This window comes from Schistocerca piceifrons, chromosome 1 (genome assembly GCF_021461385.2).
Source record: "Schistocerca piceifrons isolate TAMUIC-IGC-003096 chromosome 1, iqSchPice1.1, whole genome shotgun sequence".
Classification (NCBI taxonomy): domain Eukaryota; kingdom Metazoa; phylum Arthropoda; class Insecta; order Orthoptera; family Acrididae; genus Schistocerca; species Schistocerca piceifrons.
Window position 1 is genome coordinate 824,113,104 of NC_060138.1, and position 23,953 is coordinate 824,137,056.

The following is a 23,953-nucleotide window of genomic DNA, read 5'->3' on the forward strand; positions in this document are numbered from 1 at the left end:
TGTGATGAAGCAGCTCTTGGCATATAAGAATAATATGTTAGTGCGGGCTTCAGTTCACAGTTGGTCTTCAGGAAGGCACAGGTGTGGTAGAGAAGATAGGTGATGTATAATCCAAACTGTAATATTGTAGCTTTCTGAGATTTGTTCCAATGGCACAGGAAATTTGCTTTTGAACCATCGTGATGATGTGATTAGGAGAATTGAAGCCAGTGGTGTAACCGTGTTTTTGTGTAGCAGTTAAATATTTTTACATATATTTTACACAATGTAAATGCTGTGGAGTAAAAAGTGTTTCACCACAAAGTTATAACAGCTGTCAAAAATTCAGGTAATACAGTTTGTTAGAAAGCTGTTAAGAATGGAGATGATATTTGTGCCCTGTAAATCTAAGAAAGATATTTACATTGTGTGATGTGAGAGCTTAGTAGAGACCAATTTCTTAACTACTACTTCCTCCTCTTCTTTTTTTTGGGGGGGGGGGGGGGGTGGAGAATTGCCAAAACAACGTTTCCACATTGCGTTACATCCATGAATTGTAAATGACATTTTCTGTAATCTTTGTCATATAGATGTTCCGTGCAACTAAAGTTAGTTGTGTTTGGTATTTAAAATTCACTTTCTAAATTGTTAGCCAACATTTACTGGTGCTGAAACTCAGGAGGCAGCGACGTGGATGGGAAGTTTTGGAATAGTGGGGATGTTAAAGGCACATTGAGTGAGTATGTTCAAATTCTGAAAAACTGCATGGCTATGCGTAAACGTGCCTCCAGCTAAGTCATTCATTGGGGCATTTCTTTTTATTTGTATTCATTGCTGAAATGTACTATGTTACTGCCTGTGTACAAGTAGTTGTAGTAATAGTTGAGTAGAATGTAGGAGGACAATTGGTTTTTTAGCAAGTGTAATGAATCCCTAGTGAGATGGTAAATACTGAAGCTTGGAGTGTACTGACACAGACATGGCAACAAATATTGAAACAGCAGACTGTCTCACCTAGCTAACAGACAAGGAATGTAGTGTTCCAACGTAACTCACTTTGTCAGCCACTAAATGTGTTAAATGACTCCACGTAAGAGAGGCAGAACATGTTAGCTGTCATCTGCAGGAGGCTTTAGCTAATCTGAGAACCTTGGATAACACTGTTCAAGACTTATTCGATGACTTAATGTGTGAAGCCAATGTAGCAGTGCGTGAAGAATGTACAGACTTGGCAAAATGAGCGATCCTGAAGGTGAAACCCAATACTGATGGAAGAATTTCAGACATCATGGCCTTCAATATGGTTTTTGGGGGGTTTCTATACAGTCTTGTAACAGTGTATGAGAACCACAGATTAAGCTAAAGCCATTATCCAGTTACCTCGAGCATTGGACTCTCTTCTGGGAAGCTGCCCTGCATGTAACATCTGACTCCCCAGCAGCTGTCAACTTAACATTTATTGAATGTAACAAGCACTTCCGGGCACTATCGGTGCAACATAGAATCTTATGGTCAAGTCTTAGTTCCTAAAATACTTTACCAATGGACATGTCAGCACTGGATAATCCATACCAAAAGGGTAACATTCTGAAATTAATGAAATTCTTGTTGGAAGAGGTAGATGGGACACTGATGGCACAAAGCAATCGAGGGGAACTCACAGATTAACTAGCATTGTACTGTTTATGGTAGACGTCAATGTTCACTCTAAGCTAGGACATACAGGCATAAGTCAATATAGTAAGAAGCCTGCTGTGTATTTTGCGAGCAGCATGGATGCTGGCCACAAGATTACAAGGCAGTAAAGAATGTTCATGACCACCTCAAGATTTTGAGATCCAGTAACAGGTGCTTCATTTGTCTTATCCAAGGTCATGCATCAGAAACTGCAGGAAGAAAGGGAAAGCATTATGTCTCTTTTTGGAAGAAAGGTAATCATAAGTCAGTCTGTATAAATTCATAACATTGTTCTTTGTCAGTCACTCCTGCCTTTAGTCGTCCCAAATGTCTGTAATAGGGCCTATCGGAGTAAGTAGACTTGTTTGTTGCATTATAGATGGTGGCAGCCAATCTAGTTTTATCAGCAGATCATTGATTGATAACTTAACACTATAAGTCATTGAAAATATCCACTATCAATGCATTTGAGTCTTCATTCACTACATCACACTCTCATTACGAGCTGACCACTCTCATGAGTCAACTTAAATTGCTTATGTTGAAGTAGGCAACAAACTCTCTGCATGTAGTTTCATTATCGAATCTGAAAGGACAACACAGAAACTTCGCATGTGTTGCAAGTTCACTGGAACACAGTAGACAACATGTTTTGTACAGATCAACAGCAAGTTATCGATACCATATCTCAGACCGTGGCCACCGAAAGAAGCTTACTCCAAGCATTTGCTAGTTTCTATGATCCTCTGGGCTTAGTAACCCCATTATCCATAATAGGAATGATATTTATTTCAAAATACTTGGGCTAGGGTGGGATGAACTGCCTCAGTGTCTTGCCACTTGATAGCATACTTGGGATCTCAGCTCTTTGAAAACTATCACACCCTTATGTAAAAAGATGGATACAAGATTGCAAGACCACATTCACCCATGTCTTCTGTGATGCTTCAGAGAGAGCATATGGCACAGTCTCGTAAATCAGGTCAAGTGCTAATAACACTTTGATTAATGTGTATGGTAGTAAAAGCAGACTAGCACCTATAAAGTAGGTTACATTGCCATGACTGGATTTGTTGGCAGCACTAATAGGAACAAGAATTCTACCGTTACTACTCCAAGACTACCAACTCAAATGTGAGTATGGCAGCTCTTTGGGCAGACTCCATGTTGATGCTTGCTGGGATAAAAGGTAATCCTAACACTTGGAAAAACTTTGTGTGCAACAGAATAATGGAAATTTAAAATTATATCTCGCCATCCCAGTAGAAGCATTGTCCAGATAAGACAATCCTGCAGATCAACTTTCTAGAGGAACCATGCCTCAGACCTTCCTTACAATGGACATGTGGTGGCATGGTGCAACTTGCCTATTGTAAAAACACAGTCTCTGGTCAGATCAACATTTTGCACAAGCCTTCTTTTGCCAGGAACCAAAAACATTCACCAGGATTTCTCTTTGCTGAAATGCCGCAGCCATTAAAAGATGATGACAGATTTAGTTCTTACTGGAAACTACTAAGAGTCACAGCCCTCATTTTTCAATTTAAAAGGGTTCTGATTGACAAGGTGAACTTTCATGGAGAATTTACTACTGAAGTAATCACAACAGCTTGATTCTATCAGATTAAGATTACACAACAACATTGTTTTCAAGAAATACAAGCTCTGAAGAAGAACACGCCACTACCCATGGGATCAAAAATAGTGTCCCAACTCATTTTTAGATTAAAATTTTTTACATCTCAGGTTTCATTTACAAAATGCTAAGTTAACCACAGAAGAATGGCACCTGTTATTCAAGATGGAAACCATAATTTCACAATGATTTTAATCGTGCATACTCACATTTACGTGGAATTAGACTTGTATTTTCAGAGCTTCACACCTTCTTTTGGGTATTACGTGCCCACTGCATGATAAAGGAAATTATTGATTGCTGCCTCCCATGTAAAATAGTGTGTGGTTTCACTGATGAAGAAGCTCCACTGCCAGCCAACTGTGTAAGACCACACAGATCCTTCCATGTAACCCGTTACATGCCAAAGTAGGAAATCCCAGCACTAAATGGTGTGATTAGAACCATCCACCTAGAGCTAGACTGCAGTGCTCAATGGATTGATCCTTATTGGCACTACAAAGATTTACTGGTTGGCACGGCGTTCCACACACCAATTACAGTGACAACACTCACATGTTTCACACAGCCAACAAAGAAATAATGGAACTGTGGTCAACAGTATTTGCTGATAAAACTGACCAATACTTTGTTTAACAAGGCATAACTTGGAAATTTATAGCTGTGTGCTGCTTGGTGTGGAGGATCCTAAGAGAGAATGGGTAGCTCAATGAAAGTACGTCTCAGTAAAGTACTCAGATGCTTGATTATACAGGGTGTTACAAAAAGGTACGGCCAAACTTTCAGGAAACATTCTTCACACACAAATAAAGAAAAGATGTTATGTGGACATGTGTCCGGAAACGCTTAATTTCCATGTTAGAGCTCATTTTAGTTACACTCAATGGAGCACGTTATCATGATTTCATATGGGATACTCTATCTGTGCTGCTAGAACATGTGCCTTTACAAGTACGACACAACATGTGGTTCATGCACGATGGAGCTCCTGCACATTTCAGTCGAAGTGTTCGTACGTTTCTCAACAACAGATTCGGTGACTGATGGATTGGTAGAGGCGGACCAATTCCATGGCCTCCACACTCTCCTGACCTCAACCCTCTTGACTTTCATTTTTGGGGGCATTTGAAAGCTCTTGTCTACGCAACCCCGTTACCAAATGTAGAGACTCTTCGTGCTCATATTGCAGACGGCTATGATACAATTCTCCAGGGCTGCATCAGCGCATCAGGGATTCCATGCGACAGAGGGTGGATGCATGTATCCTCGCTAACAGAGGACATTTTGAACATTTCCTGTAACAAAGTGTTTGAAGTCACGCTGGTACGTTCTGTTGCTGTGTGTTTCCATTCCATGATTAATGTGATTTGAAGAGAAGTAATAAAATGAGCTCTAACATGGAAAGTATGCGTTTCCGGACACATGTCCACAAAACGTATTTTCTTTCTTTGTGTGTGAGGAACGTTTCCTGAAAGTTTGGCCGTACCTTTTTGTAACACCCTGTATAGATGAACAACTACTACAAACTGTACTTGTAAATATTGAAGTCCCCCTGAACTTAAGACCCATTTCTCAAATTGAGGACAAAGTACTCATTTCAGCAGACTTCCTCATGGGGGAGTGACTTACAGGGCAGCAGACTTGATGAAAGTTTAAATTCTGTCAAAAAGGAGCAGATTATTTCTGGAAGTGTTGGAGTAAGGAGTACCTGAAGCTCTTGCATAATGTTTACCAAGTTAAATGGGCAAACAGAGCAGTGGTGAGCATCCAAGTTGGTAATGTTGTACTCCTGCAAAAAGTTCTTCCACGGCATCTGTGAAAGAGGACAAGAGTACAGGAGCTGAAAGAAGGCAGAGATGGAATCTCACACATGGCCATCCTTGTGAGTGTGGATGGATGCACATCACTAGACATGTCCAGCTCTACATACCTCTCTCTGGATGTAGATCTGGATGAGGAAATGTAGAATCACTGAAACAATGCTTCCACTTTGCATTATACCTATCAATTGTCAATGACATATTATATAATCTCTGTGATATAGATGCTCTGTGCAAATTAAGTTACTTGTGTCTGACATTTAAACTTCAGTTCCCCCAACAGGGGGCCGAATTACATTTTTTATGGAAATGAAAATAGAGCAACTGTTAACATTATGCAATAACGGAAATGCCGTGTGGCTAGGGGCACCCGTTGGGTAGACTGTTCGCCTGGTGCAAGTATTTCGAGTTGATGCCTCTTCATCAACTTGCTTGTTGATTGGGATGAAATGATGATGATAAGAACAACGCAACACCCAGCCAGGAATTGAACCTGAGCTGGTAGGTATAACATTCTGTCGCACTGACCACTCAGCTACCAGAAGTAGATACATTACGGGATGATGAGTATATAGTAGACTTGGCCTTTGTGATTGATACAATGAGTCACCCAACACATTAACTGCCATGTGGCTGGTGGCGGACAAAGCAGGTGGCTCTGCTGTGCCAACGTCGGCCTCCTGGTAGTCAATGTGTTGAGTACCCTAAATACGTCACTAAAAGGAAATGATCTGCAGATAATTAAAATATGTGATAAACTTAATTCATTTGCAGATTAAATTCATCTGTTAGAATGGAAACTCTTTGCAGGAAGCCTGTCATTCCTTGCATCTCCTCCATTACAGGAATTGCCTCCATATTTGTCTTTCATGATTTACCAGCTATGCCATAGTGTAAGTTTCGAGTCCTGCATAACACAGAAAAATAAAAGTATTCAACACATCGTTGTCAGTTTAACTACAAAGTACACTTTTGAAAATCCAGTTACCAGTAACTGAATTTATTGTAGGTATTCATGTAATGACACCCACAAACAGTTTGCAAGATACAGAGAAATGCGGGTGTAACTGCCTGAATGTTTGCGTCAATTTTTTGTGTGAACAACTTTCTTCCACCTCAAAAAGAATTTAAATATACATATACGTGTCACAAATTCATTATTACTGAGAGCAGCTTGGGCTCTGACACAAGTATTTCATGAGCTCTAAATATAAATAAATGTTGTTTTCATTAATGTAGTGAAATATTTTTTGCCTTAGTTTGTAATGACCTGTGTTTAGCAACTGAATATTGTTTAAGTTTAGTCTCCTCAGTAATCAATATTGTTACATGCATAACCATGACAGACCATAAGCAAATTCTGTTTGCCCACGGCATCAACGTGCATGCAAAAATGTACAGGCTGTCCAGCTGGAACAGCCTGCTGTAGCAATTTAAATGAGTAAGCATGAGTGATGCACAACAGTAGATTCCTTCTGCCTTTAACACTCACTTGGAGTCACTGCCTAGAAATTGCCACTGCAATTTTTCCTGATAAGCAAGTGTTTATAGCACCACTGTGTTCACCAGTAGTATAGGTACTTTTCATTCAGTATCATCTACCAGTAATTTGAAAAAATATTGCTGCAATACAGTGACAGATGTGGGCTCATACTATCCAATTTCAAAGAAGCAAATGCCCCATAGCTCCAAAAATAGTCATTAATAGACACACACTAAATGAAACTCCAAAAAGTTTCTTAGGGTCAGATTGTATAAAAAGTTAAAATAGTTTCAGTAAACCAATAAAGAAACTCAGTTTGTCAGCATTTTTGTCCTTACAAGCATCCTCATTGCTCTGATGCAAAGTTAATCCTTTCAGTCCCAACAATATGAGAAAATATACAATTTTAAAATTAAGTCCTATCATCATAGTATGCAACAAATACAAGAAGAAACTGGCAACGAGTAAACAATAATTTTTTTAAGGAACCACTAGTATATACAGTTTTTAACTACCTGACATTTCATATGGTGTGTTTGAAAGCAATTTCACATTTTCCCTACACTTAGTCCCACATCTTGAAACTTCCACGCATTAATATGCCTAAAATAAATTAGAGTCATAAATAACAAGCAAAAATGAACCTAATTTAATAAATTTGTATCTAATTTCAAAATTTATAAAAGTTCATTCTGTCAAAATCACTAAAAAATAAGTAAATATAAAAAAATCACAGTCACATAGCAAAAACTCCACATTGACTGTTGCTTTGAATGATGTATGTGACTGCTACAATCTACTACATTTGTAGAAGTATCCAGTGTACTGCTAAATATCTCTGTCTTTCAGTGTTTCACATAAAACACACTGGTACTTCAAAACGACATTAATAAACTGGTGGTTTGAGGCAGAAACCACCAATGCCAAAGCATTAAGTGTATTGACTTATTTAGTATATTATATGAATGCATGGTGTCTGTTCTTTTGGACATCTCTGAAAGAACAGACACCACACATTCATATAACTCAGTCACCTCAATAGTCTATGAATCCACCCTCAGTATGAACGCACACTCACATTCGACCTCCTGTGGGGATCTCAGAGTAGTGAGAATGGAGGACATGGACAGGTACTGCAGATAGGTGAGAATGTGGGTCAGCTGACGGGCGTACTGAAATAGTCTATGTAGCTTCGATAAATGGTGTGTATGGGTGGCACAGTGGTTAATGCAACTACCTAGTAAGCGTCCCAGTCTGGCATACATTTTCATTCTGCACTGCTGACACTGCAGAAAGTCCCAATGTAGCTAATAGTATGAGTTTCTTCCCTTTCCTATCCTTTTGTTTCTCCCACATCCTTCACCTTCTTAGTATATCTTCACCTATTGTTGCCTTACTGAAGTATTTTTTGGAGAAGTAGGACTTTAAGTAAATAGCATTTATTCACCAGAAGCAAGCCATAAAAAATTATATAAAATAGATAATGGCATATATTACAGAAGCCTTCAGAAGCGTTTTTAAGGATCTTTGAATTCTTTGACTCACTTTCCAACACATTGACTACTTAACTCTGATCTTCACAATCAAAACATAAGACACAAAAATAACTGTTGTGTAAACTTTGCCTTCTTGTCTAGGCTTCAGAGTGGAGTTATGTACACTGATACAAAGATATTAAACAAACTCTATCTAACATCAAACAAGAAATTGGAAATACCTACCTGTTCAAAAGAAAATTAAAAAACTTATTAAGCACTTTTTCTACAAATTGTATGAATACGTAGATTCATGGATTGAAAATTTATGTTATCTACATGGCAAGTAAATGTTAACAAAGTTTGTGGCAACTAGTAACATATATAAACCAAGACTTGATCATCTGAGATGTGGACGACCATTTTCTTTGAAAAATCCCAACTTAATCAAATATTTTAAGCTACTAACACAAGGCAAACAGCAACTATTTAATATAAATGAGAAGATAGCAGCTTTATTTTTATCAAAATAGCAGCTATCTTCAAACTTTGCTTCATTTAAATTCAGCTGGCATACATGCGAATAGGATTAAGCATTATTGTTAATTCATTATAAAGATTAAGTTTATGTGATTTGATTGTGATATAGCTTTGACTTAATTCAGATCCCTGAACTTTCTTCTAGTTGATGGTACCATGAGTGAATGAAATAAAATGACACCTTTTAGTACCCTTTGCAATTTTTTTGTTTGAATCTTGCCTCAGGCATGGATGTGTGTGATGCCCTTAAGTTAGTTAGGTTTAAGTAGTTCTAAGTCTAGGGGACTGATGACCTCAGATGTTAAGTCCCATAGTGCTCAGAGCCATTTGAGCCATTTTTTGAAATTTTTGGGCATTGTAAATCATATTTGTTTGATTCACTTCAGGCAGTGTAAATCATATTTGTTTGAATAACTTCACCTGCTGTTGTATATTACTGAGGCAGACAGTAGTAGTAGAACTGACAGGAATATCAATGAATTGTTCTATTATTTTCCATCTACAAACTTTCTTTTCTATGCTTCTAAATTCATACAATATATGTTCTAATGCATAACACTATCAAATTAACTTGTGAGAGAATTCAACTGCTGTGTAAAAATGTACATTCTGTAAAAACTGCATTTTTTTTAAAGTATTCATTCATTATGTGTTTCATTTGACATCTTCTGATGCATATGTTTGGAGTAACCATGCACAATGCAAGTAACAATGAGTTTCCATGTTCTCAGGATTCGACACTTTACTACTATGTACCGTTGTTGATCAGAGGTTTGGAGAAAGCTACCTAGTGATGAATGACTAATATATGCAGCTTGAGTGTGACTTTTCTTCCACTTATGTTACCTACATCTGGTCACTTGCAGGGGCAAATACGGAATTACACACCTCAAAATTCTGTTCCATAACTATATATTTTTCAATCAAATTCATCTATCTACAGAAGTACCAGCTTGGATATCCCAATGTACAAGATGAATTTAAACCTAATAAAAATTTTCACAATATTAAAAATTTGTAATGAGATATAACTGTTCATGATACTGGAATTTTAACTTGGGCTTATGTCTTATATACTCCAATTGAGCTGTCTGTGTGTAATCCATTGGCTTTCAACTTCATCTTGCCACTGCCTGTATCTTCATTCCAAAATCTGCTGAGGACCTCCGAATTATACAGGACATTAATTTTCATTCAGGCATGTGGGGATGGGGGATTTACCCCACAAATATTTTGCTGTTCGCACAGAAGAGCACAGAAATAATATCCCTGTCATCAACACAATGCTGGCATAATTGGAGTGGCGCACTGTGTTAGTTCTGTAATGACAAAAGTGAGCTAAAGATGAGGGAACAAAATTTATTTCTGGCACTACGTGTATGAATGACAACAGGCCAACTTCAATCAGTACAAGTAATACATTATTTAAAACCACAGATAGATTGTTTATTTTTTATTTCTGTACGATTTATAATGCATTTTACAGTTACATCTAGTGGTCTGTGTGCAAGATACCACATCTACATACATGACCTTTACAGTGAAAGTTGCATTAGTTAAAGAAAATAATTTTCAACTTCATTAGGTCCACTATTTGGTCTACAGAAGTCAGAATTTAATATTCACATATACCAAGCTATGATTAAGGCTCGCTTAAAATGAGTGTTCATGATGCAAGGAATCAATGATGAGACTAGATCTAAATTTGCTGAATTTAAAAAATCCTTTGGAAAAATGTGTAGGACAGTTTACTAAAAGAAGGAGTAAACTTTAAACTTAAAGCATTTAACACAAGTCTTGTAATTTTGAGGCACAATATTAAGGACTTATAAATACTAAAAATAAAGAAGAACCACTATATAGAAATAATGCATATTTAAATGGTACATAAATCATGTACACATCAATCCAATCGAGCCTTTCATGAGCAACCCAAACTGTGTATTTATTCAGAGATATAAAAAAATCACAAAACAGGTCTTAAAACAACATAGAAAAAGGAGACACAGTCAATAAGCCCAATTATCAACTATAATTTTTGCAACTCAACTTTCTGTACACTTTTTGTAATATAATATACAATTTATGTTTATTTTGTGACAACAGATGTAAAAATGTCTTAAACAAACGTCAACAATATTGCTAAGATGGAAAGCAAATATCACATGAAAGATTAAAACTGAAGTAAACCTCGGAATTGAAAGAGAAACAGTTTCTGTTCACTCTTACAAAGTTTCCAGTCTTATATGATTGCAACTTTGTGTTCCAGCTAACACAGTGTGGGGCATCAACTCCAAATGTTTGTTGCCACAGTGAAGTATTTCTGTTCACTTTGAAAACATACATGCTAGTAACAAAAACATCACAGTATATATCAAAACCTTTTTAATTCATATCACTTGTATGAATATAAGTTCTCTTCTTTCTCAGCCAACTGTGTGTAGTATTTCAACACTTTTCACACTGAGACACAAATACGCCTTAATTGCAATTGAAATTGTCCTTCAAATATTCATGGCATATTTTTTTCAAACATATGGTATTTATTCCACTCATTGGGTTTTACATCCTGCAACTTCTTCAACAATCAGTCTGTCTATTCATTCTCTCTGTCTCACTTCTAAACAAGAATATGCTTCAGATTAAGCACTTCTGCACAGATATCTGAGAATATTTTGTCTGTGAGATGTTACTGCCCCTAGAAACACAATTTATTTCAAATATAAGTTTCAGCTATAACCATTGAGCACTGATGCCAGTTTCCTGTTCTGGTTTCATCTAAAAGTAACTAAAATTTATACAGTGTGTCAATGCTATGACTTCACTGAAAGATAAAGCAATCAACTAAACCATCATAATAACAAAACCTTTTGATTAAATCATGGTATGTTACTCTGGAACTCTTCATTTTATTACTTTTAAATTATCTATATAAAAACAAAACTATTATAAAAATACTGAGGAACAAAATAATTGACAAATATTTTTTCTGGTGGCTTAAAAATACAAAGACACATTTTAATATTTTAGATGACTTTTGTACTTATCTCTTCCTGTAGCTTACAACAATTATACTTTTTTCATTTGGTACAGATATGCAAACATGAAATAACTGCGTTATATCCCTGATCCGCTTTTTCTTTCGTCCAAATAATAAATAAGTACATCAATAACAAATATGCATATGTTGACATCAATGTCAGATAAATTATATTCATTCCCACATCTGCAACAGTGATGCTCTATTCCTGCACATTTTTTACAATCAAAATAGTTTCATTCCACATGATTGTACATACTACTCCCAGTAAACTTTTGTCCACATTAAGTGTCCACACAAATGTACCTTTTTGCGTTACTTTCAAGTACAAGATGCTGTTGCTACTGAGGAAAAGGAAATAATTTTACTTGCTACACTGCAGTTGAAAAGTTTCATTTCACTGCTTTTGGTGTAATATAAAAATAAGCCATCCATTGTTGTCGTAATGATTATCACTTGATGCATGTGGCTGAGAAAAACACATACTAATCAAGGAACAGTTTTCATGGTGATTTGTTTCACCAGTCACTCCTATACTATTTATTCTATGTCATATTCAATTATATAATTATCATTATTAATAATATATAGACTCCAGGAAGTAACAGCAACATTCATTATGAGCAGGGATATACTATTTATGTCAGAAGGGCATTACAGGATATTACCACACTTAAGGGAATATTTTCTTAATTCCTAGTCATTTAAAAGAGCTCAAACATGCAACAAATGACAGTTGGCACCATCTGTCAATTAAAGTATACAGTTATTCAAGATATATACCTTTTTTATTTTAAATTATAATACTCTCTTTCCTCGGAGTTAATGGTGCTAATCTAGAATCCGAAGAGTTTCTTTCCTTTTCCTTCTGTCAACTGTCACACTATCAGCTGATAAGGTACTCTATTCAAATATGGAAACACAAGTGTTCCAGATTACTTCACTTTAAGTATACCAAGTAGATTTATATACATATACACATACAAGTAATCTTCCGTATAACAAGGGCGATATTTTTAATAAACAACATCTGTATATGCTTCCTCCACACTGCACAGCTGAGAGGAATATCCACATTGTCAGGAGACTGTAATACTTTGAGTGGTTACAGTTTTGGATCTTCATTCAACTTTGCTGACTTCCACAATGTTCACTGTCATATATTGTGGTAAGCATTAGCTCATTTACAGTAAAGCACTCTATTTCACTGTAGAGAAACTTTGTGTTTGGCTTTGATTGGATGCCACCCATGAACTGAAAACATCCCTGAAAAGGGAACACAAATATATTTAGTGTGCTGAAAATGATCTTCATACAAATAAGTATTAGTAGGAAAATTAATATGGCATATTTTTACAATACAAATATTAAAACTTTCTTCCTGGTGACGAGCTTACTGAAATTAACAAATAATATTATTGGATAGACAAAAAATCTACTCACCAACTGGTGGCAGAACACACAAATAAAAAAAAGATTATAATTTGCAAGCTTTCAGAGCCAGTGGCTCCTCCTTCCAGCAGAAGGGTTACAGGGGAAGGAAGAAGGGTGAATGAAAAGGACTGGAGAGGTCTAGGAAATGTGGTAGATTTTTAGATTTTGGAAAAGTCACCCAGAACCACAGCTCAGGGGCATTGGATGAGATGAGAAGGAAAGACTGATTCAACCGGTAAGTCTCCACTGATCCATGGTTCTAGCTGACTCTTCCAAAATCTACCGCTTTTCCTATACCGCTTCAGTACTTTTTCTTCACCCCTCTTCCTTCCCCTTCAACACTTCTGCCAAGAGAAGAAGCCACTGGCTCCGAAAGCTTGCATAATTATAACATTCTTGTATGTGTACGAACTATTGCTGCTTGGTGAGTAGATCTTTTACCCATACAAATACATTATATTGTCAAAAATTGATTGTTTTCATTGAAATAGACAAATGAATCACTCTACTTTAATATCTTAAGGACCTGTTGTGCAACTCATCGCAAAAACACACTGACTGAAAAAATCACAACTCTCAAAAAATAATTAATGTAGAATAATAAAATTTTGGAAGTACATTTGTCTAGGTAAATATTTAGGTGATTCACATAGCAGGATCACAGTTTAATGTAAATGTGAGTAAGGTATTGCAAATGTGAAATGATGGTACATTAATAACTGTGTAATCACAAGACCGTTAAATGCAAGCATGCATGCATTGTGTTTTACAGGTGACACATGTCAATATGTGGGATGGAGTTCCATGCCTGCTGCACTTGGTCAGTCAATACAGGGACAATTAATGCTGTTTATGCCTAATGCTGGAGTGGTCGTCCGGTGATGTCCCATAGGTGCTTGAATAGTGACAGATATGGTGATTAAGCAGGCCAAGGCAACGTGTTGACACTCTGCAGAGCATGTTGGGTTACAACAGCAGTATCTGGGCAAATATTATCTTGTTGGAAAACACCCTGGTCATACGAAATCGTATCCCAGACTGTAACTCCAGGTGGAGGTCCAGTGTGTCTAACACATGGACAAGGTTGGTTGCAGGTTCTCAACTGACCTCCCTGTAACTAACACAGAGCCATCACTGGCACAGATGCAGAACCAGTTTTCATCAGAAAACACAACAGACCACCACCCCATCCTTTAATGAGCTCTCACTTGACACCACTGAAGTTGCAAAGGGCAGTGGTTTGGGGTCAGTGGAATGCACGCTGCAGGGTGTCTGGCTTGCAGCTGTCCTTGAGGTAATAGTTGGTTGTGTCACTGTGGTGCCAACTGCTGCTCAGACTACTGCTGCTGCAGGTGCTACACAACGCACCACAGCTGTATGCCGAACATGATGGTCTCTCCTCTCAGAAGTGCCATGTGGCTGTGCGGCACCCTATCTTCTTGACCAATGCTGCAATCAATCATGTACAGTGGCTACATTACTGCCAAGTCTTTCTGCAGTATTGCAGAAGGAACATCTAGCTTCTCATAGCCCTATAACATGACCTCATTCAAACTCAGTGAGCTGCCGATAATGGCATCTTTGTCACCTTAATAGCATTCTTGACTTACATCAACTCATGACATCCAATCTCAAAGGTAACTAATGTTTATGACAGTTATAGCATGTATTTAAGCAAACCTGATTTGCAACCTCATAGTGATGCTAATAGTGCCACTCTTATGCAACTGGTGCAAAATTTGAAGAGACATTCCATTTCAGATGTAGAAACACGCCTAACACCTTCGTTTATATCACAGAACTCCTTCTTGGTGTTCCATTTTTTTCTGTCAGTATATTTACAAAATATAATTACTGCTGCTCTAGATATGTATAGTTCTTCAAAAATATGTGATCTTCTCTTCTCTGTAAAGTAAAATAACAGCCACACCTATACAGTCATTAAGAATGAGGGTACACCTCTGAATACACTGGCTCCCCAGTTAACTTCAAGCAATAACAAGCAAAACCATAATATTCTCTCATAATGACAACACCCATTTGTTGTATTTGTACTGAAATACATTTTGATTTCAATATAATAATTAAAACAAAGCTTTCCTTTACATTCTAGAAACTCAATTCAGGAACAGGGCCCATTGCAGGACATGCCATTGCTCATGTCGGGTTGAATAGTGCTTCTAAATTTGTTGCAGATGAGTTGTGTCAGTGAGTTGTCTCTATGATCCAAACAATAAATTAGTTCTACATTCCTAATTAATGGAAGGAGTAAATGTAACATCTCACCATACAGTTGAGGCATCCAAGGCCTGAAAGCTTAGAACATTTTAAATCTTATTTTTGTGGAAACTGACCACTCAATGGCTAACTATAATTATATAGTGGGTTGTTACCTTTCTCCTTGGATTGTTTTTATCCTACCCAAGATTTTCCATTATCATATTTAGTTCCATGTGTACAACAGATTCCTGCCATCCTTTCCATATTTGTGTCTATGTTATGTGTCAAAAACAAACCCATTTTAGATTATCCATAGACAATGGAAAACATAATCATTTATGGTATAGTTGAGGCATTAAGGAGTACAGGCACACAGACACGATTTGGATCTTGTAACTAAACTTTTGTACAATGCCCTCCTTCCAAGTTAAAAATATACAGTCCAAAAATACACTGAAAGCTAAGATACAAGTCCCAAATCTTGTTTATGTAATTGTTTCACACTCAATGCTGCTACTCTATAGTGAATGGTTAACTCGACTTGCTCTCTCAGTTGTTAGTTTTATGACTTTCCAGTATTGTATTTTATCATCAATACCACAGCTTCATTACAAGATGTTGGCTCCTTTTCATTTCACAAAAAACCTGCTACATTCCAAGTGGTGATCCGTATAACATACTACATAAATATCTACAGTAAAAACTCCATATAATTTTTTGGAAAATAAGGGCCAACCGTGCAATTTCCCTCCATCACATAGGGCAAAAGAAAAACCTGACTTTCATATGTCCTTTTAATAACATAAATATTATTTAGCTTTCTTAGCTGATATTGTCCACTGGAAGATATTACCACAAAATTAATTTGTCTCTTTTCATAATATATTCTTGCTGTCACAGTCTGTCTTGTTCTCATTGCCCTTTTAAAGCCCTTAATACAACAGCTGTGTTGACAAATGTATGGAGGCATATTCGAAAAATACTGAATTTCTAGTCATAAAAATACATTAATTAGAAAAGGCTTTATTTGTGCCTCTAGTTTCCTTCTAATCTTCTTCATTTTTCCGTGTAATTGCCATTCACTTTTATGCATTTTTGCAAAACTGCAACAGTTTCTTCAACCTATCTACATAGAAGTTCTTTTCCCAGGAACTGATCCAGCTGACAGTGGTGGTCTTGAGTTACTCGCTGTCTGTTTACTGAGTGAGAAGCTGGGACTACAGTGTAGCTGGTCAATGTTCTCAATAAAAATGTTAAAACTGATCCTTGGTACAGGCAAGATGTGTTGATGCATATTTTCGGTCCCACCTTGCAATATGTGAGCCTTTCTATGACAACTATGTAAATAGTAGAGTCTCCAACTTGAAAAAATTCATCAGCCAGATCACCAATTATCAATGATCTATCAAATGGACTTGTTTTGTACACTTGTGTGATTTCATCAGTCTGGATACCATTATCTACCTTTTCCTTCACTCACTGCTGTAGGCCCATGTAGTACTTGCAACTCCTGATGAGTTTGAGCAGATGTAAACCCTTTTACACACAAAAATTAAAATCATAGCACACGGTTTGCAGCTGACAGTAGTAACCAACCACTTTCAAAGCCACTGTTGTTTGTTTCCACCCTTACTCAAACAACTACTGAATTAAAAGTATGACTTCTGTGATTTCTTTGTGCACCTTTCATTCTGAGTTGTCAACATTTAAATATTAGCATATGGCCCTTACTTTTTGAAATGCCTCATACCATGGTAAAATCAAACAATGGAAAATGCAGGCTGGAATAATGAAAACATTATGAAAAGGATAGATCACTACTCACCGTACAGTGGAGACACTCAGTTGCAGACGGTCATGACAAAAAGACTGCTGAACAAGTAAGCTTCTGGCCAAAAGGCTTCTTCTGAAATAGATGACGCAGACACATGACCACCAACTCTGGTTACAGAGGCCAGCCAGAGACAGTGGTCATGTATACGAGTTGTACTTGCATTAATGTGTGTTGTCTACTTCAGAAGGAGGCCTTTTGGCCAAAGCTTATTTGTTTAACAGTCTTTTTGTTGTGCCTGTCTGCGACTCAACATCTTGACTATGGTGTGTAGCAATTGATCCTTTTCATAATATTGTCACACTATTGTAAATTTACACTTCTGTTGATTAGGACTTTACATACCTGCAGTGGCTAACAACACACTCATTGCTGCAGTATTCATCCTCCCACTCAGAGTTGCTGATAGCAGGGTTGGGACACCCATGGCGGATGCAGGTGTTGGTGCCAGGGCGCAGCTGTGGTGCACCTACAGCTGGCTGCGGCGCTGGTGCAGGCACCGGAGGAGGACCCGCACCTGGCGGTGGGCTTGAAACAACGTGTTCACTGCGTTGGGGCTGGCATGTGCAAAGAGAAAATCCCAAAATGTTGGTTACTTAGACCCAACCATGGAACTACATTCTTTGTGCTTAGTCCTCATACTGTAGGATTCGCAATCACAACTAACTCAACACTATTTAGAGACAGTGTCTTAACTACCAAATACTAGAATAAGAAAACACTATGGCTGAAGGACACACGAATGATGGGATAAATGGAATTTCTAGCTCTTAGAATGATGTCGTGGAAAGTTAAGAATTTGGAAGGTGAAAGTGTAATATATATTCTCATGCTAGAATATTGGGCTGAATTCAAAAGAAAACACAGAATGAAGGGGATAGTTAAAGCATGAAAAATAACAAGGGAAGTTTAGACCAGCTTCTATATAAGTAACCTGAAAATAGAATGACACACAGAAGCTGTATAGGAGAATCCTGAAAAGTAAATTAGAATGAAGAAAATAGTGTAAATTAGAGCAAAGAATGCACACGACTGTCAGCTTTCACCTTTCTAGTTTGTAAAAATCTGAAATGGGGATGCAGGACCCACAAACCCATGTAATGAAAGAAGAACCAGGTGCATTCTGTCACGTACCACACAATCCCTAACAGCAGTTTGAACATTGTTGCTGGTGGTCTTGGTCGTAGTCATTATTATACAAAATACTGAACCAGATCTGCCGGTTAACAGATAAGATAACTGTGCACCTTCTTAATTTGCTCTCCCTTTGATTACACTGTTTCAATGGTGACGGATTCAGCAGAGACCACTGAACAGGTGTAAAGAACAAAAAGAACAACTAAAGGTAAAGTAAGAGTGTTAGACAATGTCATACAAAGTGCAAAGTATGTACAGGAATCAATTGCATAGGAAAAAATGCCATTCTGGGAAGTTTGGAAATGTTACCAGTGTCTGCTACTGCTTATTTTCTTTCAGCATTTGGTAGTTAAGACTATCTTCTGTCTTGCATAGTGTTCATATTTAGTCTTGAGACTATTACAAATTTCACTGACAAAATAAAGCTTAAACCCAAACATGCAAAGAGTCGCAGAATGGAATCCCATGTCCTCAACTAATCCAATTTCAAAATGCATAGGATTACAAGATAAACATTTTGGGTCTGAAACTTAAATTTTGAAGTAGTGCCCATTGCTAAAAGAAAATTAATTTCAAAAGATATCTACCATCAATTTCCAAAGTTTCTGTGTGTCTTAATTTTTCCACAGTTACTGTGGAATGTGTGAAATGGTATCAATGAATGTATTGCCAACAATACAGAAACCACACTTTTGAAAACTATCTATTTTGGCTATATGGCCAACATGCAAATGATGAGCAGAATGCTCTGAACAAAATAAATGATTACTTTTCTCTAACTAAGTTTTAGTGTGACACCTTCTCTAAGGAGCTAAAACTACTGCAAAGCTTTTGATACAGCCGTTTTTGATAGAAAGACATTCGAAATTAAAACACTATCAACAATGTTCCATTTGAAATTAATAATTTAACTTTTGAAGATAGTGGAGAATCTTCCTCTAACTAAACATTATTGCCCAGATTCCATAATCACTGGCAACTATTACCAACTGCATTTATATTAAAATACTATTTAACTTTCTATGTGTGCCCAAAATAATTTTTTCAAGCCAGATTTACAGGATCACGATCACTGTTTGTATCTTTAATGTGCAGTCAAAGAATGATGACTCAACAATACAGATGAGCAATTTTAGTACAGCTCAGTTCTTACTGCATCTTCATGACAACTCTCCCATGGATCAAACAAACCTGTGACCATTCATACTGCCCTTTTTTTTGTATCCATCCAATATCTCCTCTTAGTCCTGTTTGCTATGGCTCCCACATAGATTAGCATTATTTAGGATGGGTTGTGCAAGGGTACTGCATGCACTCCCCTTTGTAGACTAATTTCATTTCCCCAGTATTTTACCAATGAACCACGTTGCCTAGTACTGTGTCAGCCATAGAAGTGGCATAGTCATTAGCAAGTGCAGTCTGTTTCACTATGTTTATTTCCTGTTGCGTGTTTTCTTGGTTCAACAGTATCTTAGTTGCCCTCTACAACAATGACCTGTATGCTGTTTGCTTATGAACTTTTGGGTGACTTAAGGTTGCAGGTATTGTGGTGCTGGTCATTGTGTTTTCCTATAACTTTCAAATGTGCATGTTTTGTTGTGTCTTGTGATATTTATGTACAGAAAGATTGATGCTTTTGTCTCAGATATGTTCTAACACTGTACTAGGTAAAGTGAAGAAATACCTAGACACAAACCGCACCATAGAAAAAAAAAGACAAAAACACATGTATATCTAGCACCCCATATCACAGAAGATTGCAAATATTTTCAAAAACCTCAAAGTAAAATTTGGATTTTCTACATCTAATAAACAACAACACAAACTATTACATAACAAAACGTGTAATCATAACCTATATTCAGAAAAGGGAACATACAAAACAAATTGCCAGGAATGCTCCAAGTTCTGATGTTGAGATTTCAACATCAGATATAAGAGCACATCAAAGCCTACAGACGTGCATCAGCAACAGCCACACACATAAACAACAGATGTCGCCCATTTGGAAATAGAGAGCAAAAATTAAGTCCATAAAACGGATCTTTTAGAAGAAGTGGAGATATATTCACAGTATAAAAAAATTAAGATAAAATATTAAATGAAAAACTGGAAAATCAATCAGTGAACTTATTCAAGTGCTTCTATAGCACACTTAACAAAGATTTTTAAGATGAATCTTAAATGTGTACTGTGTACAGAAAAATGTGTGTGATGTTTAATATGGGTAAGCTTCTGCACAAGTTGAGCACAATGAGAGTTGAAGTAAAAGTTCTTTCAAGTTTTGCCATTAACTCTATATAGAGTTCGATCATCAATTGAAACTTGCACTTGTCTTTTATATATTGCAGTAAAGACAGCAGAACAATGCAGCACCTCACGCATGAAAAAAAAGAAAATCATGACTGGTGGCACAAAAGTTACTTATTAAGAAAAACTACAGCCAGTTTCAGGTCTTCTCTTGTCCATGTATGTTTGACACTAACTTTAGTGCCACTAATAGCGTTTACATATGACAAGAATTTCTTTGGGTTTTGTGAAAGATCTTTTTATAATATTCTGCTACAGTAGTCATTAAAGGTCCCATGCATTACCCACTTCACAACCAAATGGATTTCATTCAGTATTAGTTTATCTATCGACTTATCTACAGGCTTGTTTTACATCTATGCCAAATGAATTAGTTTACTGAAGGACATTCCATACACAGACAAATTTTATCAATGCACAATGGGGAACAGTGAATGTTTTTGGACCTGATTAAGAGTTCTGAAAGGGAGAAAAAGGCATGGTCTGGAGAGTAAATGTCTGTGTAAGAGCAAAGGCAGAGGGTAAAAGACATTTTAACAATGTTATATATGTATCTTGGCATATGTAATATCTACTGTATCCTGCTACTAGGAGTGTGAGTGCATTGAGTGTAGTGTCACTGCATGTGTGTGCTTAAATCAACCGCCAACTGTATTAGTGCGTGACAACCACTAGAGGTCGCGTGTAGGAACCATACACACGGTATAGTCTCTGATGCGCCACCTACCAGCGACTCGCACATATATACATGCAGAGTAACACTGACTCACACTCACTCACTATGTTCTTTTAGTTTGTACCACTCACATCAGCTATCCTGTGTATAGCTTATGTTTCACCTTCTGTATGATTCCTTTGTCGTGTTACGTGCAGAGTCACAAGAGGCTTATTTCCGTTATTGTTCAGAAGCTTATAAATACTTGTATTGGTTTTTCGTATTATTTTGTTACTACAAGATTGCAATTGTTTAGTAACCAAATAACATGACCCAAGTAACACAAATATGGCTTTATTCGTAATCTCTGAACAATAACGGAAATAAGCCTCTTGTGACTCCACACATAACACAACAAGAGAATTATACAGAAGGTGAAACATAAGCTATACACAGGACAGGTGATGTGAGCAGTACAAATTAAAAGAACACACCTCAGTAATAGGGAAAGATGGAGGCCGTGCCGAGTGCATGCTTCCTACAGGTGGCTTGCAGTGGCTAGCCCCGCACTGATACAGTTTGCAGTTGATTTAAGTACACATGCACAGCAACATTATACTTGCCGCACTCACCTTACATGCGCTAGAAGCAGGATACAGCAATATGCAGTTATACAATGCTCTTTCAAAAACAATCAATTTTCAAGCTTCTGTGTACATTATGCTTTTTCCCCTTGCTTTTTCTTACAAAGAGCCCATCCCCAAAGTCGTTCAAGTGTTCTTTGATCTATACTGTACAGGATGCTGCTCGTTACCAGTTACAAATAGAAAACTGATTTAAATTCTCTATGTAAATTTTCTCCATGTCTTGATCACAGAGAGTGTAAAAGGCACGCATGAATCTGGGACTTCCTTGTCGCAATGCGTATTTTGCATAAAATCTCTATACTACCCACTGAGGAACATCACATGTTCTAAGTCATTTATACCAAGTACCAAGCCCCATCTTAATAATGATCATACTTCTACAATTATCATACTAATCATAATTTTAGTATTACTCTTCACTACGGCCCACTCATGAGATTCAGAATATTTTTCTGAGAAATAGATGTAGAGTTCAATGACACAGAAAAACTTTCAGTGTATAGCTCACTGTTGCTTGCTAGCAACAGTGCGCTCAGATTTCCAACTGTGCAACTATATTTCAGTCTGCAGTTATCTACATCAAAATGAAGCTTCTTGACTGAGTAGATGTCTTCAATTGGTATAGCATACTATCTTTATCATCAGCTGGGTACCAATGTTAAGAGTACTGAGAAGTTCTCAACTATTGACATGAGCCTGAATACCAAAAATTGCATTAAAAGTCAATGGTTTCAATAATTAAAACCTGTTTATCATTTGAAGAAGCTGCTTGACAGAAATTCCTTCATGGATACTGACCACAAATAATAGTGCAAAATCACTTTTAGTTTTATCTTCAAGGGAATTCAAAATTAGCATTAAGAGAATACAATGATGTTCAATGAAAACAGATGAAAAGTTACCTACATTGGATAGTTTGGAACTGAGCAGTTTTCAGATGATATTAAATCCAAATGTTCTTTGTAACTGTAATATGTAATACAAAAGTATGTTGTTATAGAAGTTTCTCCAGTTTTGATGCCTCAAAATGTCTTTTTGTACTCATCATTGCCCACAGAGTCATTTGTCACATAAGGACATTTATATATTATGCTATGAGACCAGCAGTGTCTTTCTCTCACAGCATAATATGAATGGGGTAAAGTGTAATACATAAAGTTAATTTGTCAGTAGATAGGAAAAGAGATATTTCCCATGCCGAGAATGTATCTGCACACTGAAGTAAGTTATTGGAAGAATAATCTATTTTCCAAAAATAATATTTTAAAGCTAAATAAATATCTACCAAACAGTTAATCTAGGAAAAGGGCATAGCCTACTTAAAATACTTTCTATTTAGTTGCACCAATTCACATAATACTTGTCACTTCTTTTGTCAATACTAGTAGGAAATAAGAAACACACAGAAGTAATGCCATTAAACCTTGCTTTTTAAGAAAAGTGGAGATCGTTTCATACTAGATCCCTGGAGAGAATCTTGCAGAAAATTTACCCATTTGTAAGATATTTGCCATGACTCATGAACCCACTGGACTAATAGATTACTTGGCAAAGCAGCTATTTGGAAAACTTTATACAGGTATATGCCTGAAATCAGTTGGTAAGTTTCCCCTCTCACTTTCAGTTTCCAGAAGAGATTTTTCTATTGTTGGTAAAACTGAAGAGAAATCTAGGAAACTATAGTAGTATTTGTATTGCTCCAACTTTAAGGACAATGGTTAAAGTGCAAGATGTTCAATATTCTGAGAAAAATAGTAGTAAACTATAGGGAAAGATGGACAATATGCAATACACACTAGAACCAATAGGGAACAATAATAATGGAAGATTAAAAAATTTTAAGACAGAGATACAGTTTTACACGCCTACTGTTCAATCTACACATCAAATAAGCAATGATGAAAATAAGAGAAAGGTTCTGAAGTGGGATTAAAATTTTCACCAACTGCAACATAATCGCGTAACAAATAGTGATCCCATACTGTAAAATGCTTACACACTGAAACCGGTCATCGTCTAAAGAATTCATATTGTGATCAGAGACTGAAATAAAAAAGCATTTGGGATTA

At 36.8% G+C, this 23,953-nt stretch overlaps 1 protein-coding gene across 7 annotated transcripts in view; it reads right to left on the bottom strand.

Moving 5' to 3' along the window:
* Nucleotides 1-10,050: 10,050 nt before the first annotated feature.
* The window catches only part of LOC124714486 (thymocyte selection-associated high mobility group box protein TOX-like), a 488,444-nt gene continuing 474,541 nt past the window's right edge, over nucleotides 10,051-23,953 (bottom strand). For 6 of the 7 annotated variants that reach the window (XM_047243024.1, XM_047243027.1, XM_047243028.1 and 3 more), the window contains 2 exons: nucleotides 17,481-17,692; nucleotides 10,051-12,916 (listed from right to left, as the gene is read on the bottom strand). In XM_047243024.1, the coding sequence (XP_047098980.1) occupies nucleotides 12,850-12,916; nucleotides 17,481-17,692 (279 nt within the window). In that variant the 3' untranslated portion in view covers nucleotides 10,051-12,849. The remainder of the gene's footprint in view (nucleotides 12,917-17,480; nucleotides 17,693-23,953) is intronic. The other variant, XM_047243029.1, reaches the window with a different exon arrangement.